The sequence below is a fragment of the Miniopterus natalensis genome, chromosome 4 (genome assembly GCF_054644295.1).
Source record: "Miniopterus natalensis isolate mMinNat1 chromosome 4, mMinNat1.hap1, whole genome shotgun sequence".
Taxonomy (NCBI): domain Eukaryota; kingdom Metazoa; phylum Chordata; class Mammalia; order Chiroptera; family Miniopteridae; genus Miniopterus; species Miniopterus natalensis.
The window spans coordinates 81,029,484-81,044,995 of record NC_142084.1 but is presented as its reverse complement, the minus strand read 5'-3'; the positions used below and the strand labels follow the sequence as shown (position 1 = coordinate 81,044,995).

Genomic DNA, 15,512 nt, shown 5'->3' with positions numbered 1-15,512 from the left:
GTAAAAAATGGGGAGGGACGCCAGGGGCTGATTATTTCTATTAAGACATACTGTAGTGCTATAGTTATCTACACACATTCCCATATGGTGTCGGTGTACATGCACAGGTTATGTCTGGAAGAAGTCACAAGAAACTGTCCATGATTGCTAACAGGGAGGAGAACTTGGGCCAGGGTAGGAGAGAGGCTTAGTTTTCATTCTGTACTCTTTGGTACTGTATGGTTTTCCAAACAAAATTCAATGTTATACATCTTCATAGTGATATTGATATAGTAGGCAGTTAGACAGACTTGAGCTGAGTAGGAACAATAGGCCAGGTACAGGAGGTCACCAATTACAATGTGGGACCTCACCCCCAGGGGGACCTTTCCTCCCCTAGCATATCACTGGTCATGTGGTTTTGACCCCTCTGACCTTTCATATATCGCTGGTGATGCGCTTCAGACCCTCCCCTGACCTTTCCTCCCCCGGCATGTCACTAGTCATGCGGTAGATTCCCTTAGAGGAGGAACAAAGGGGCAGGAGAATAGCCTCATATGACTCCCATACCAGCCCTTGCACCGCCGCTCCCTTAATCTTTAAGCCCTCAGGACAATGAGGTTCCGACCTGCACCAAAACAATCTTAGGAGCAAAGCCTCAGGTCTGTTGACCATAGAGACAGAGTTTTGGTCAAACTAGAGATGACATCTAGGCCTCGGTTATGTTTCAGCTTCAGGCCCAAAAAAGCAGCAAGGCCAGGCAGGATGATGCCACGGCTGCCATCAGGACCAGATGCAAACACCAATGACGCCCAACCCTAGCACCGAGCAATTAGTACAGACCATGAGACCCTGAGGAGACATGCCTGGAAAGCTGATGAATATTCTATTGAATTCTCCCCTGAGATCTCCAGATAAAAGCCCTTAAGACATGTGTGCTCTCTTGCGCTGGCTCTCCCTCCCTTGATAGCTCTCCTTTTGTTTTTTTAATTCATTTTTTTAGAGATTTTCTCACTGATTTTGAGGGAGAGAAAAAGGGAGAGGGAGAGAAAGAGAAACATCGATGGGAGAGCACATCAATCATAGATCAACTGCCTCCTGCACGCACACCCTCCCCTCCCCGGCCACTGGGGATCTCGCCCACAACCCCAGCATGTGCCCTGAACAGGAATCGAATCGGCAACCTTTAGGTGCACGGGATGACGCCCAACCAACTGAGCCACACTGGCAGGGCTCTTTTCCGTTCTTAAGCACCTACCCACCTTTCCCCCTCTCCTTCCCATAGGCATGTTTTGCCTTCTTTCTCCTAAGCTCCTAGGGCCCTTCTTTTGCCTCTGTAACTTGTTTCCTGAGTCCATGCAGCCCAGCTGGCTTCCTTCTGCGACTCACTTCTTCTACCTCTGTGACTCTAAATAAACTTTTTTTTTTTAAGTCTTTATTGCCCTGCCAGGCATGGCTCAGCGGTTGAGCCTCGACCTAGGATCCAGGCTAGTAATGAGACTGTTGGCAGTCTGGAACTCAATTCCTGAATTCTGTTTTTAAAAATTTTTTTTTTGTGATTCTTTTCTTAATATTCATTATAGAAAATATGGCAAAGAAAAACAGAAAAAGGGAAATTTTAAAATCACTTATAAAATTGGAATGGGTGAGTGTAGTGCACATAGATCTGGAGATACAAAAATGTAGTTGATTAAACTTAGGCAATCTGGCTGTGTATCAACACTGAAAATGAATAGTGATTCCATGTCTAGGAACTTATTCTACATGAAATTTTAAGAAAGATGTATGTATATGGATTGTCATTATATCATCGTTATTAACATTGAAAGATTGGAAGCAACCTATATGTCCATCAGTGGGGGGCTATATTGAGAATGTGTCGGGGGCAAGTAACAGAAAGTCTGAATAGCAGTAGCTGAAATAAAGAGGGACTTACATTTCTCTCATAACAAGTCTGGAGGCAAGTTGTGGCTGGCATTGGTTCAGTGAGCAGAGTCAGAATCAGCCTCTCCAGTTCCCTTGGCATTTCCCTCATAGTTGCAAGAAGGTGCACTTGCACTCTAAATATCACATCAGTATTCTAGGCAGGAAGGGGAAAGGAGTGGTATCTGTTCTCTTTGTGAGAAAAGCAAGAGCTTTCCCAAAAGCCTCCTAGCAGACTTCTGCTTTGGATTCATCATCCAGAGCCATACCATATGAGCAAACTGGCCACAAGGGAGGATGGGAAAGCAAGTATTTAGGGATCCAGCCTCTATAGTAGCAAGAGTAAAAAGCCTGGGAATGCGTGTTGGATCAGTCAACCAATGGTTTCTGCCATAGGGGCTGGTTAAATAAACTATGGAACAACTGAATGATATAACAACACTAGGTAGCCAAGATAGTAACATAGAGCATCTACGGAAGAATCCCCCCACCCCCACCCCACCGCTGCCCCTAGGCTGAGATCCAGGCTTGGTTCACAGAACATCTTGCTGGTGGAACTCACTAGAAATCCACCCTCTTGGCTGGAAAACCACCTGCTAGGATGCTGGGAAAAGCTCTTCACAGAAAGAGGCATCTTACTAGAGGCACACAAGGTGGGTAGGTACTGGGGAAAGCTGCTGGCTGCCAGGTGCTGCTGGTCCTGTGCACAGCAGGATCCTGGTGCTGGAGTGGAGAAGCCATCCTCAGAAGCTGGGCCTGGGGCAGCCACACAGACTGCAAGGGCCCAGTGAGTGAGCAACCTGGAACCAGGAAGGAAAACCTTTCCCCTGCCAGTGTCTCTACAGAACCTTTACTGAGGAAGCTTAGCATCCTGCCAATGGGCAAAGGAAAAGATATTTAGAGGGTCGGATCCATTTTCATAGAGCAGGCCAAAAGGATGAATTTGAGCTGAGAGACAATAACCAGCACCCTGTCTCAAAAAAGGTTTCATGTATTAAGACTATAGTTTTCCTGAACCAGTGGTTCCCCAAACCAGAGGGGGGGGGAACTAAAAGTATGCCTTGAAATTAAGAGACAACGTATCCAGGGTGAGGCCCAGAAATCCGAGTGTTTTTTTTTTTTAAATATATTGATTTGAGAGAGAAATATATATTGATTTTTTTGTTCCACTTATTTATGAAATCATTGGTTGATTCTTGTATGTGCCCTGACTGGGGATTGAAACCTACCACCTTGGTGTATGGAGACGATGCTCGAACCAACTGAGCTACCCAGCCCAGGGCTAAGTCTGAGCTTTTAATAAGCTTTCCAAGCACGCTGTTGACAGAGAAATCTTTGAAACTACTTAGACCGAGCCCCTTCGGCAGAATCCTTGACTATTCCAAGGACAGAACCACCCTGGTGCTGTGTGTGCGTGCAGAGGTGTGTGTGTATGTCCGTCTGTCCGTCTGAAGTTCCAAATGCTGGCATGCCTGTTTCCTGGAAGTGTCCTAGAGCATCTGCCTCCATCCGTCTTCCCCCATGGCTGTGGGATGAGTCCCACATCATGTCTTTGCTGCTTCATTCTTCCATCTCTCTGTCTGTGCCCGCCCCTCAAACCATGCTCACTCCCGTCTTCCAACTTTTGTACTTGCTGTGCCGCCTGCCTCCCTCCTTCCCAAATTTCTCATTTTTCTTTCATCATGTAGGGCTTCATAATAGGTCGCCCCAAGATGAGCCTCTGTGATATGTGGATTATTTTCTGCTAAAGGCAACTGAGTCCCATTGCACTCAAGAGAAAATTCTACCCTCCTCCCTCCCCCCAAAAATAATTAAAAGAATTTAAATTAGGGGCCTTAGCCATAATAAGAATTATCACCAAAAATAACTTTCTGTGGTGTCTCCATAGATCAGGGCAAACTTCTAGTTGCTGAACTTCTGCTCTTACTCTGAGAACGACCTTCCTGGCCTCTGAAGCCCAGACACCGGACTGCAGTCTGACGCCTCGCAGAGCTGGCTCGGGCTGGGGCTCCACAGTGGCGGCGTGAACGCACCAGGTTGTCCCTTCAGGGAGGGAGCGGGTCTGTCGCGCTCACCAAGGGGCCCTTGTAGTCCCAGCCCCCTCGCACGAACCTGAAACGGAGCAAACGCCCTGAAAACGCCGCCAGGCGGTGCACGCCAGCCCCGCACGGCTGCCCGCCCCGCTCGGGAGCGACGCGCGTCCTGGGCCACGCCCACCGGAAGGCGACTGGCCAACCGCGGCCGGGGGCGGGGCCTGGCCGCGGGTGGGCGGCGGGGGCGGGGCCTGGCCGCCGGGCGGTCCCTGCGGCGCGCACACCCGGAAACCCAGCGCGCCGGCGCTCAGAGCCCGGAGACGCTCGCCGCCGCCGCCCCGGCCCCTCCGTCATGCCGGTGAGTGCCCGCGCCTCCGCCCGCGCAGGCTCGCGGCCCCGGCCTGTCCGCGGCCGCACGGCCGGATGTCCCCCTTGCGGCGCTCAGGCCTCTCCCAGCCCTCCCCACCCAGCCCCTGCTTCCGCGACGCTCCCGAGAGGCGGTTGCGAAAGGGTCTCATGTCGGAGTCGGGCTTCGGGTCGTCGGCACTGCGAGGCCTCCGACGTGGCCCTTCCCTGCAGAGGCGGGGAACCGAGACCGGAGCAGGGCCGCGGCCAGCCCGGGGCACAGCGGGAGTGGGGGCGTGTGTGTGTGTGTGTGTGTGTGTGTGTGTGTGTATGTAGAGGGGGGGGTATGTATAGAGCTGTGTATGTATAGTGTGTGTACGTATAGCGGGGGGGTGTGTATAGAGGTGTGTGTGTGTAGAGGGGGTGTGTGTATGTGTAGTGGTGTGTGTACGTATAGCGGGGGGGCGTATAGAGGTGTGTGTGTGTATAGAGCTGTGTGTATGTATAGTGTGTGTACGTATAGCAGGGGGGGTGTATAGAGGTGTATGTGTGTATGTAGAGGGGGTGTGTGCCTTACAGATGGGGCAGGTTTTCAGAGGTCCCTGTTTTCCTTCCCTTCCCCTGTCCACTCTGGCCAAATTTCGGGTCATTGATGGGCGAGGCTGAATGGAGACAGTGCTTTTCCCCGTCACTTTCTGAACCTGAAGCCATGAGCCCAGAGCAGTTCAAGGACCTGCCCAAAGTCTCCAGTTGCTCACTGGCAGAGTTTGGGGAGGAATGAGCAGGTCTCCACTAGTCTCTGCAGCTCCCTCAGTCTTTCCACATATTCCTGGTTGCTCCTGGCCTCACTTTGTAGATTAGAAATGAAAACCTTGCCCTGGCTGGTGTGGCTGGTCGTCCCTTGCACCAAAAGGTTGCCTGTTGGATTCCTGGTCAGGTCATTATGCGGGTTGGGGGTTGGATCCCTGGTAGGGAGCGTGCAGGAGGCAGCAGATCAACATATCGCTCTCACATCTATGTTTAACTCACTTGCTCCCTCGCCCTTCCTCTCTCTTTAAAAATCAGTTTTTTAAAAACTTTAAAAAAAAAAAATTAAGGCCTCCTGGCTCACTTTCCCCCTCTGGAGCGCCCTCCTGCCTCTCCCTTCCCTCTCTTCCTCCCCGCAGGGGGTAAGAGGGGTCCTGCCTTTGCCTTTCTCTCTCCTAAGCTCCTAGGGCCCTTCTTTTGCCTCTATAACTTGTTTCCTGAGCCTACACAGCCCAGATGACTCACTTCTACCTCTTAAACTTCCCAAATAAACTTCCTCTTATAATTTGGAAAAAAAAAAAACCAAGAAATTCAGGCCTTTTGGAAATACAATAACCCAAAAAACCCATAACTTACTCAAGGTCATGGTGGAGCCAGGATCAATCCCCTTATCTTCAGACTCCCAGTCTCCTGGCCTGGCTGGGTGTGGTAAGTGCACACAAAAGTAGTCACGCTGGCTGGGGAGGAAGCTTTGATCCAAGTTTCATCCTAGAGATCCTGGTTGGGTTATGTGGTGTTTAGCACTTTCCCTCCCCGATGGTGCCTAGTTGGCAGCTCTGCCCCAAGTGAGTACTCAGAGGTGTCTCACAGTTGCCCTGTGTCTTAGCAGCCTCACTTTGGGGAAGCTGACAGGTGAGCCAGAGGCCCCCTGGGCAAACCACAAACATCTCAGGTGTCATTTCCCTTAGGTTTTGCCAGGTGCCTTGAGATATATCCTCAGACAACACAAAGTATGCACTAAGAACCTGACAGCATCAGCCCTCCCAGTTGAGCAGGTCTGCCTGTGGCAATGGTAGAGGACAGCATTAATCACCCTGGGACTGGATAGTGAAGGCCACCAGGTTTTAGTGGGGCCTGACAGTGAGAGGAAGGCCAGCTTGAGGATCACTCTTCTGTGTTCACTTCTGGGGATTTAGACAAACAAAAGACCCTTCAGAGAGATGATCAATATGAAGCTGGCACTTGGCGCCGTATCATGAGGTGAACAGCTGAGGGAGGAGGGGAGGACTGTCATCTGGGAGGTTTCTCCAACACTTGGGATCTCAGAAACCTGTTTGAAAAGCTGTGCTCCTGCTTGCCAACCAGATGACCTCAGTTAAGCTGCTTTCCTTCTCTGTGCCTTGATCTCCTCAGCTGTAAAATGGGGATACAAACTGACCTCCCAGGACTGTTAGTTGTAACTGGAAAAATGCCAGTAAAATATTTGGCATAGCCACTGACATAGCTAGTCCACAAGAAGTGGTAGCTCTTGTGTAGACCTAGCACAAGTAGGGTAGAACTACAGGAAGGCAGATTTCAAACCCCATCTTAACAAGGTCCACAGTGGTTAAGAGTTTAGGCTTTGGAGACTATGTCTGGTCTAGGCCCTGCTGCTCACTAGCTGTGTCACGTTGAGCGGCCTAAGCTCTGAATCTCAACTTCCTCATTTGCCAAGAAGGGACCATAATAATGATTAACTCATGGGGTTGTTGTGATGATTAAACAATTTAGTTCACGGATGGTGCTTAGAACAGTGTCTAGCACAGAGGAGGCACTCAAACATTATTAGAAGTAAACTCCTAGGACTCAGGGTGATCAGAGGCTGAATGTCCTGGAGAGTTGAGAAAGAATTCCTTCTCTGAGAGGACCTAGACAATGTGACCCACTCTGTTCCCGCCTTTCCAGTTCTTAGACTCAATGAAAGAGTTGTACAAGTTATTGGGCTTTTTCATCAACTTTAAAGGACCCGTTTTCTACACGATAGAGCAGAGGCTCTGCGGGGCTGGAACTGCACAGTCAAGCACTCGGGTGCGCTGGTGCTGGGATTCTCCGTGAAGAATGGCTTACTCTGTCGTCAAGTAGATTCTCCACCACCCCCAGATTTACTTTGTAATTCAGAGGTGAAGGAAGAGAACACTGAATTGTAATGTTTGCCACCCAGAAACTTCCTCCTGGCTTCTGACCTCTGTACTGTGGGGGATGGAAGGAGACCCACCACCTGTAGTCTGCAGCAGAAAGCTTCAGGTATCTGTTCACTTTAGGTCCTTGGGCAGCAGAAACTCATGCTACTTCACAAGCTGTTCCCAGAGCTCCCGCTAAGTGTCCAGGTTGTGGGGGGTGGCAGGTGGCAGTGCTGTTTGCTGGCCCAAGACCAGCAGGATGTCCCTGGAGCCAGGAAAGCCTGGGTTCACATCCCAGCCTCAGCACATACTCGCCACTTGACTGTGAACCTTGGTTTCTTCCTGAGTAAAATAAGGTGACCAGCTCCCTTTCCAGGCTGGGTAAGGCCTAACTCAGATACCAGATAAAGAACATTTAGCACATAGTGAGCGCACAGTAGATTCAGGTCTTATATCGGTCTTGCAAACCCTTGAAAGCTTAGGATGGGGCCCAGCTGGTGTGGCTCAGTGGTTGAGTATCTACCCATGAACCAAGAGGTCCCCAGTTCAATTCCCAGTCAGGGCACATGCCTGGGCTGGGGGCTTGATCCCCAGTAGGGGATATGCAGGAGGCAGCTAATCAATGTATCTCTCTCATCGATGTTTCTATCTTTCTATCCCTCTCCCTTCCTCTCTCTCTAAAATCAATAAAAACATTTTGAAGCTTGGGATGAGTGTACAAGTACAAAGCATTGACCCATCATGACCATCTTTTGTTTGTTCTGGAGCAGGAGTCAGCAAACTTTTTCTTAAAGGGTCAGATAGTAACTACCTTAGGCTTCACCAACTAAGTGGTCTGTTAACAACTACAGGTGTACCTGGTTTTATTTGCATTTTGCTTTATTGCACTTCACAGATATTGTGAGGGGGTTTTGTGTGTGTGTGTGTTTTTAACAAATTAAAAACAACACCCTTCCACCAGCAAAAATATTACAACTTGCTTAATTGTGCTACCTGCTATATTGTGGTGGTCTTGAATCTAACTTGCAGTATCTCCTAGCTGTGCCTGTGTTGGGGATGCAGCAATGAACTACTGAACAAAGCCTCTGTCTTCTGGGAGCGTAGTTTGTTGGATATCATGGAGACTGTAGGATGTCGGGCCTGCATGAAGTGGCCAGGGGCCTGGGTTCCCTTATTGGTCTGCCCTTTGACTCACTGGGAGCCCATGCAAATCCACTCCCTTCCCAGGCTTTAGGGGCTGCCTCTAGGAATGAGGCATTTGGATAAGAATAGTGGTCACTATATATCAGAATCACCAAGGACGCTTTCTAGCCGTTGTAGACGTCCTAGCCCACACTTGCAGATCAGAACCTATAGTTTTTGCAAGCTCTCTGGCAATTCTAATGCAAACGGTGATCTTCTGATGCATAAATAAGACCACCAGATCAGCATGGCTCCGAGGATGGGTGTCCACCCATGTCAGAGCTGATGGTCCTCATAGTCCTATAACCTCAGATAGCTCAAGAGTCAGGATTTTGAAGTTCACACTAGTAACCAACACGGTAAACTAGCTTCCCAGCTGATTAAATTCACTGTGTGCCAGACACTGCTAAAGGAGTTATAGGGATTATCTCTTTTAATACAGCAGCCTGTGTGATATAGAAATCCTTAGTTACTCCACTTTATCATTGAAGAGGGGAGAGGCCAGAAACAGGATACTGGTGAGTCTGACAACAGCCAGATCTTGCCCTGTGTCTCTGCCCCCTGTCTTGGCCCTTGAGTGGGCCTGCATGCTGGTAGGGTGTATGGGTCTCTGCAGGACTTGGCTCATGGTCCCCTTTGTTTGTTTCAGAAGCACGAGTTCTCTGTAGAAATGACTTGTGAAGGCTGCTCTAATGCAGTCGCTCGGGTCCTCGAGAAGCTAGGAGGTGAGTGAGTGGACCTCGGTTGGGGGTGAGGTGGGGGAGACCGATAAACTTTATATTGTGTTCAAATGCATGCAGACATGGAGCAGGAGAAGCTTGGGTTAAAGCTAATGATAACATTAAAACTAAGATATGTTGAGTGCTTAGCATGTGCCAAGTACTCTGCTTAGTGGCTTTCATTTAATCCTCACAACCATTTAGGTAGTTTCTTTGACTATCTCCATTATAGCAGGAGGGAATTGAAGTTCAGAGAGGTTGAGTAGCTTGACTGGGATCACACAGCCAGTAAGTGGCAGAGCTGGGATTTGACCTTGCACTTTGCTCCAGAGCCCTGTCAGTACTAGTCAGTATGTTGGTAATCTCCAGTGGGATCACTAATGTTATAGGACATGTTTGAGTGTTATTTTCTATTAAGATTTTTTATTAAATTGTTACAATTTAAAAAATAAACTTTGAATCATTTATATGTAGAACTCCTAAAGCACCTCTTTTGGACATATTTAGGAAACCATTATTCTCATCCAGCCCCCTCAACTCTCAGCTGGGGAAACTGAGGCCCAGAGAGGGCTGAGGGCTGGCCCTGGGGCTCCAAGAGGTAATAATGACTGAGCAACGATCAGAATTCTTGTAGTGCTGGGGCAGTCAGTTTTCTAAGATTTTCATTTTTAAAACCCTAGGTAATAATAGCACCCAATTTCCCAAGGGCTTGCGTATAGAAGTGATCTGGTTGGCAGTTAAAGCAAGTCTTCTGAGCTGTGCATTCCACCTGTGGAATGGGGATGTTGACACCAGTGCCCCAAAGGGAAGTGACTTGCTCAAATTCCCACAGTGAGCCACTGGCTGGTTTCTAGTTCTATTAACTAGAATCTTAATTTGAAAGAATCAGTGGAAAGAACCTGGCTCCTGACCTGTCATGTGACCGTGGCCTCTTCTCCTCAAGGCCTGGATTTCCCCAGCTATAATATGGGAATGTCAGTCTGAATCTGCTTTTGCTGTGGATACTTTGAGTATGGTCTGGATGAGATGAGGGTGGGTCTTCTTTTGGACAGCTTGAGGACACCTGTGCAGGAACCTGGGCTGCAAGAAGCACAATTTGAAAACCACTGTGCTGGATGGTCCCAGAGCTTCTATTACCTCACCAAAATATTTATTTCAAAGAGGAGGGAGACACTTCTGAACCAAAAGACAGAAGCCCAGAATGCAGCACGTCTACATTGTAGCACACACCCACCCCAGGTATCCATTAGATACAAATTCAGACATGATAAACCTTGTGCCATGTGATTGTTGAGGTCCCTTGACTGATGCTTGGGGATCTGCCTTTGAATTTGGGCAGGTTTCTCCCCATCTTTCACTACTATCCCCCACTTGGGTGGCTTCTTGAGATGGGTCAGAAGGGTTTCCAGTTGTTTGGGGCCCCCAATGAGCAGTCCTTGGCCTGAGGAATCACAGATTAATGGCATATTTTAACTTGGAAAGACCATAGGGACTGGCCAACCCCAACTTCTTCAGTATGAATGGGGAAACTGAGGCCTATAATGGGCAGGGCCCAGAAAGTCAGTGGTGAACCTATTAAGGGCCTTCCCTCTGCATTCTCTCATCTCAGCAAGACCCATTCTACTTACTCCCATGTGCTGCGCCAGGGCTTTATTTATTTATTTTTAAATATGTTTTTATTGATTTTTAGACAGGAAGAGAGAGAGAAACATCATCAGTCAGCTGCCTCCTGCACTCCCCCTACTGGGGAACGAGCCCACAACATGGGCATGTGCCCTGCCTGGGAAATGGGACCAGGGACTTCCTGGTGTATGGGAGTATGCTCGACTGAGCCGCACCAGCCGGGCTCGCGGGCTTTAAATTGGCACAGCCCTTGAAGAGGGCAATTTTGCAATGTCAGTTAACAAAGGAAAGGTTCCAGTCTGTTGCCCGCTAGTTTCCATTCTGTGAATTCATGAGACAAGTATTTTCACAGGTTTTAGAAGATATGTTCAAGTATGTTTCCTGTATTATTGTTGCAGTAAGAGGGAAAAACCTCATTGTCCTTCAGCAGGGGATCAAGTAGGTGTATGGTACATCCACACTATGGAACACAGTGTAGCTGTTAAAAAAAAAAAAATGAAGTCTGTATGTGCTAAGGAGGCAAGATATCCTGGCTGTTGGAAAGTGAAATATAGCAAGACCTGTTTGTATAGTATGATGCCATTTGGGAGAGTTATTTTTCATTTGTCTATCAGGGAGAAAGACTGGATAATGTCGTACTGTTCGCAGTGATCTCTAGAAGTTGAAAAGAGGTAGGGGCCTTGTCCTTCCCAATTTTATTCAGAAAAGTTTGCCTTTTTTTTTAATGGTGTGTCCCTGTTACTTTTGCAATTAAAAAAGACACTTAAAAGGTGCCCTAGTCTAGAGCAGGGATGAGCAGGCTACAGCCTTACAGGGAAAGTTTCCCGATCCCTGGTCTAGAGGAAGGGGGAAGAGCAGTTGTGAATGAGAATTTAGAGCCTGAATTCTTTCGTGCTCTGACTGTGAGGGTCTCTGCTTCCACTGTCCCCCACCCCCACCCCACTTCCTCTTCCTGCAGGAGTTCAGTTTGAGATCGACCTGCCCAACAAAAAGGTTTACATCGATTCTGAGCACAGCGTGGACACTCTGTTGGAGACCCTGAGGAAAACAGGGAAGACGGTAACTTACATCGGTCTGAGTGATAGACCAAAGGAGGCAGGTGGGTGAGGCCCCAGCACTTCAACAGAATAGTTCATTATCTAATGCAAATCACGTGTCCAGGGAATCCTTGCATTGCCCTGTGAGTAGAGATTGCACAATGATAATGTCTCCCAGGGTCACTTTTTAAAGATTTTTTAAAAATTGATTTTTAGTGAAAGAGGAAAGGAAAGGGAGGGAGAAACATAGATGGGAGAGCGAAATATCAATCAGCTGCCTCCTGCACGCCCCCTCTTGGGGATGGAGCCTGCAACCCAGACATGCACCCTGACCAGGAATTGAACTGGCAACCTTTGGACGCACAGGATGAAGCCCAACCAACTGAATCACACAGGCCAGGGCTCCCAGAGCCTCTTTTATAAGGAGTGCATTTCATGATTGGCCAGCTTTAAGCTTAGAGCAGTGACCCTGAGCAGTGTCCTTTTGCTTTGATAAGCTGCCTGTCCCATCAGAGCTAACACCTATGCCCTGGGCCTCATGCGCTGACCAGATGAGTTAATTCGGACTGGTGCAAAATAGTTGAGTGTCTAAGCTGGATATTCCCATTGATTCCGTGTAATCCAGGAGGCAAATAAGAGGCACTGTGTCAGCACCCTTCACTAGGGAACTGGGCAGATCGTACTCACCCATCCAGCATTCCTTCTGTGCCCAGCCACAGTTTCAGAATCCTTCACCGCACAGCACAGCCCTCCTGGCTGCTACTCTCCAGGTAGTGCATTTGCTGTGTGAACAGCAGTAATGGTCACATCCCTGTGTTCTCACTATGTTTGAGGAAAATGAGGCCTGGAGAGGGGAAGTGGCGTGACTAAAGCCCCACGCAGGTGAGTGGCAGAGTCAGGAGGAGAGTCGGGCATCCTGAATCAGAATTCTGTAATGGCTGGTGGCATTGTCCCGAGTGGGCCCATGGAGAGCCTTCCAGGCAGAGGTGGCCAGCCACAACTGACCAGGGCCATGTCCATCCGCCATGAGTATAGCCTCCTTCCCAGCGGTGTCTGTTGGAATCTGAGCAAGGGCAGGGTCCTATGTATATAGTGACCTAACATGCAGATGATGTCAGATGCACCTGTTTTCCTTGCCCCCTTTTCTGTCTGTGGATACTGCCCACATTCAGGATGAGCACAGGACGCACAGTTGGAATCCCAGGGTTCTGGTCCCAGCCCTGCCCTCATTTTACACCATGACTTTGGGCACTTCTGCTTCCATGCCTGAGACTCCACCCTACCATCTATAAAAATGGGGCTGCTACCTCTCCCCTGCTTTCCTGCCTGGTGGGGATCACTGTGAGATCCCTCAAAGAGAGGCTGATGGCCCCAGCATGCTGTAGATTGGTGTTCACCATTATTGCTGCATCCCTAGGGTTTTTTTAGGGGGGGGGTTGCTCTGATTAAAGGAATGGGCTAAAGGAAGGAAGACAAAAAACTCCCTGAGCTGGTTATACACATGGGGGAGCCCCAGTGCAGACGCTGAATTGGAATCTTGGCCTAGGCATGTGAATTTTAACTAAAAAACTAATATCTGCCAGTGGTAAACCATGCTTGACTTAATGTTTTTCTTATAGTATTTTTTTAAATTGAGGTGAAATTCACATAGCACGCAGTTAACCATTTCCAAGTATATCATTCATCAGCACTTAGCGTATTCACAACGTTGTATCATTACCACCTCTCCCAAGTTTCAAAACTTTTTCATTACCCCAGAAAACTTCCCTATACCCATTAAGCAGTCTCTCCCCACTGCGCCCCCTCCTCCATCTCCTGGCAACCACTAATCTGCTCTTTGCCGCTCTGGGTTCACCTATTCTGGACATTTCATAGAAAAGGAATCACAATATGTGACCTTTTGTGTCTGGCTTCTTACACTTAGCATCATGTTTTCAGGATTCATCCAAGCAGTAGCATGAGTCAGTACTTCATTCCTTTCTACGGCTGGACAATTCTTATAGTAGTATTTATTTTGGCTTTTTGTTTTTAATTGATTTTTAGAAAGAGAGGAAGGGAGATGGGGAGAGAGAAACATCGATGTGAGAGTGAAACATCGATCAGCTGCCTCCTGCACTTCCCCTACCAGAGATTAAACCTGCAACCCAGGCATGTGCCCTGACCGGGAATTGTACAGGCAACCTTTTGATGCACAGGACAACGCCCAACAAACTGAGCCACACCAGCCAGGGCTTGCCTTTTATTTATTTTTAATCATAGGAAGTTTCATACATCTACAAGTAAAAATGAATCTCCGGGTACCCATCACCCAGATCCAATAATTGTTCAGTCACTGCCTTCATTGTTTCATCTATGGGCCATTCCCCTCACCCCCATATTGTTTCGCAAACATTCTAGACATAATATAATTTTATCTGCACACATGTCTGTAACCATGTGTAGTATGGGAAGGCTCTCTGAGATTTAGGTCATGGCTCTGGGTGAAAATCACCTTTTAAGCGCTTTGCCCTACACACCCAGGCAGCATCTCATCTGTCTCTCAGTCTGTTTTAAGGGCCCCCTCAATAACATATCAATCCAGGTTTGGGGGTCAGAGCTAGAATGTTGGTTATAAAGTCACCTTGACCATTGGCTCTTGGTAGATTTGTTTGCCCATGATTTTGTTCATTGCCTTCCCAGTGTAAGTTGAAACTGGACAGGGAGTGCTGTCCAGCAGCCCTGGGAGTTCCCCAGAAGAGGCCTCGGCAGTGATTGTCTTAGCAAGGTTCCTGGCTCCCGGTCAGGCTGAGAGTAACAGGCTGGGAAGCAGTGAGCAGGGCTAGACGCTGGGTTTTTAGGTCTCCCCCAGCCCCCGGTTTCCCACCTCACCTCCCCCAACTCCCTTAGTGAACCTTGACTGCTTCTGCAATGCTTCCGTGTGCACAGTAGATGGCGCCTCTGTCCCACCTAACGTCTCATCTCTTCCAGGGCCCTGATCCTCTCCTGCCTTCCAGACAGATCTGGAACCCGGCAATGCTGCTCAAGGTTGGGCGTTCCTACGGAGACCCTCACTTCCCTGCTCCTCCGTAGCTTCCCTGCAATAAAATCGAACTGCTTTTGTTGATGTTTCTGTTATGTTGTCCTGATGTCACTTGCTTAAACGCTGTGCTGTGATGTCTCACGTTGCTATGAAGGCAATAACTGCAAAGTTTACTTGGGTTGGAGTTCTGAGAGTTGCTGATTGGGGGTAAGAAGCCCAGTGGATTTTGATTCTTTGCTGGGTGATCTTTTTTTTTCTTTTCTTTTTAAAGGTTTATTTTATTTTATTTTATTTTTTAAAATATATCTTTATTGGTTTCAGAGAGAGGAAAGGAGAGGGAGAGACAGAGACAGAAACATCAATGATAAGAGAGTCAATGATCAAGCCCACGACCTGGGCATGTGCCCTGACCGGGAATCGAACCCCGACCGCCTGGATCCTAGGTCGATGCTCAACCACTGAGCCACGCCCGGCCGGGCTGCTGGGTGATCTTTTGCAAATCACTTACCCTCTCTGGGCCTCACTTTTCCTCACCTATAAAGTGAAAGTGTTGGGTCAGATTGGTGATTTTATTTCTTTTCATTTTCTTAGACTCCATATTTTGAAAAACTTTTGTACTATCAAGTGAATGTCAAATCTTAAGAGTGGGAAGAGGCAGTGAAGACAGACTGCCTGGAACAGAGTCCAAGCACGAGTACCTCTCACCTGGGCCACTTATCCCCTTGGTGTCCACAGGACAAAATGTG

The 15,512-nt window shown here is 48.4% G+C and overlaps 1 protein-coding gene across 2 annotated transcripts; it reads left to right on the top strand.

Moving 5' to 3' along the window:
• Positions 1-4,216: 4,216 nt before the first annotated feature.
• Positions 4,217-14,850, top strand: ATOX1 (antioxidant 1 copper chaperone). Of its 2 annotated transcripts, none has more exons than XM_087816936.1 (4): positions 4,217-4,293; positions 9,018-9,093; positions 11,669-11,809; positions 14,715-14,850. In XM_087816936.1, the coding sequence occupies exons 1-4, from the start codon at positions 4,288-4,290 to the stop codon at positions 14,720-14,722; spliced, it is 231 nt and encodes a 76-aa protein (XP_087673062.1). In that variant the 5' UTR covers positions 4,217-4,287; the 3' UTR covers positions 14,723-14,850. The 2 variants fall into 2 exon arrangements, with proteins under 2 accessions (XP_087673062.1, XP_016069322.2); XM_016213836.2 differs by lacking the exon at positions 4,217-4,293 and adding an exon at positions 6,292-7,310.
• Positions 14,851-15,512: the final 662 nt, after the last annotated feature.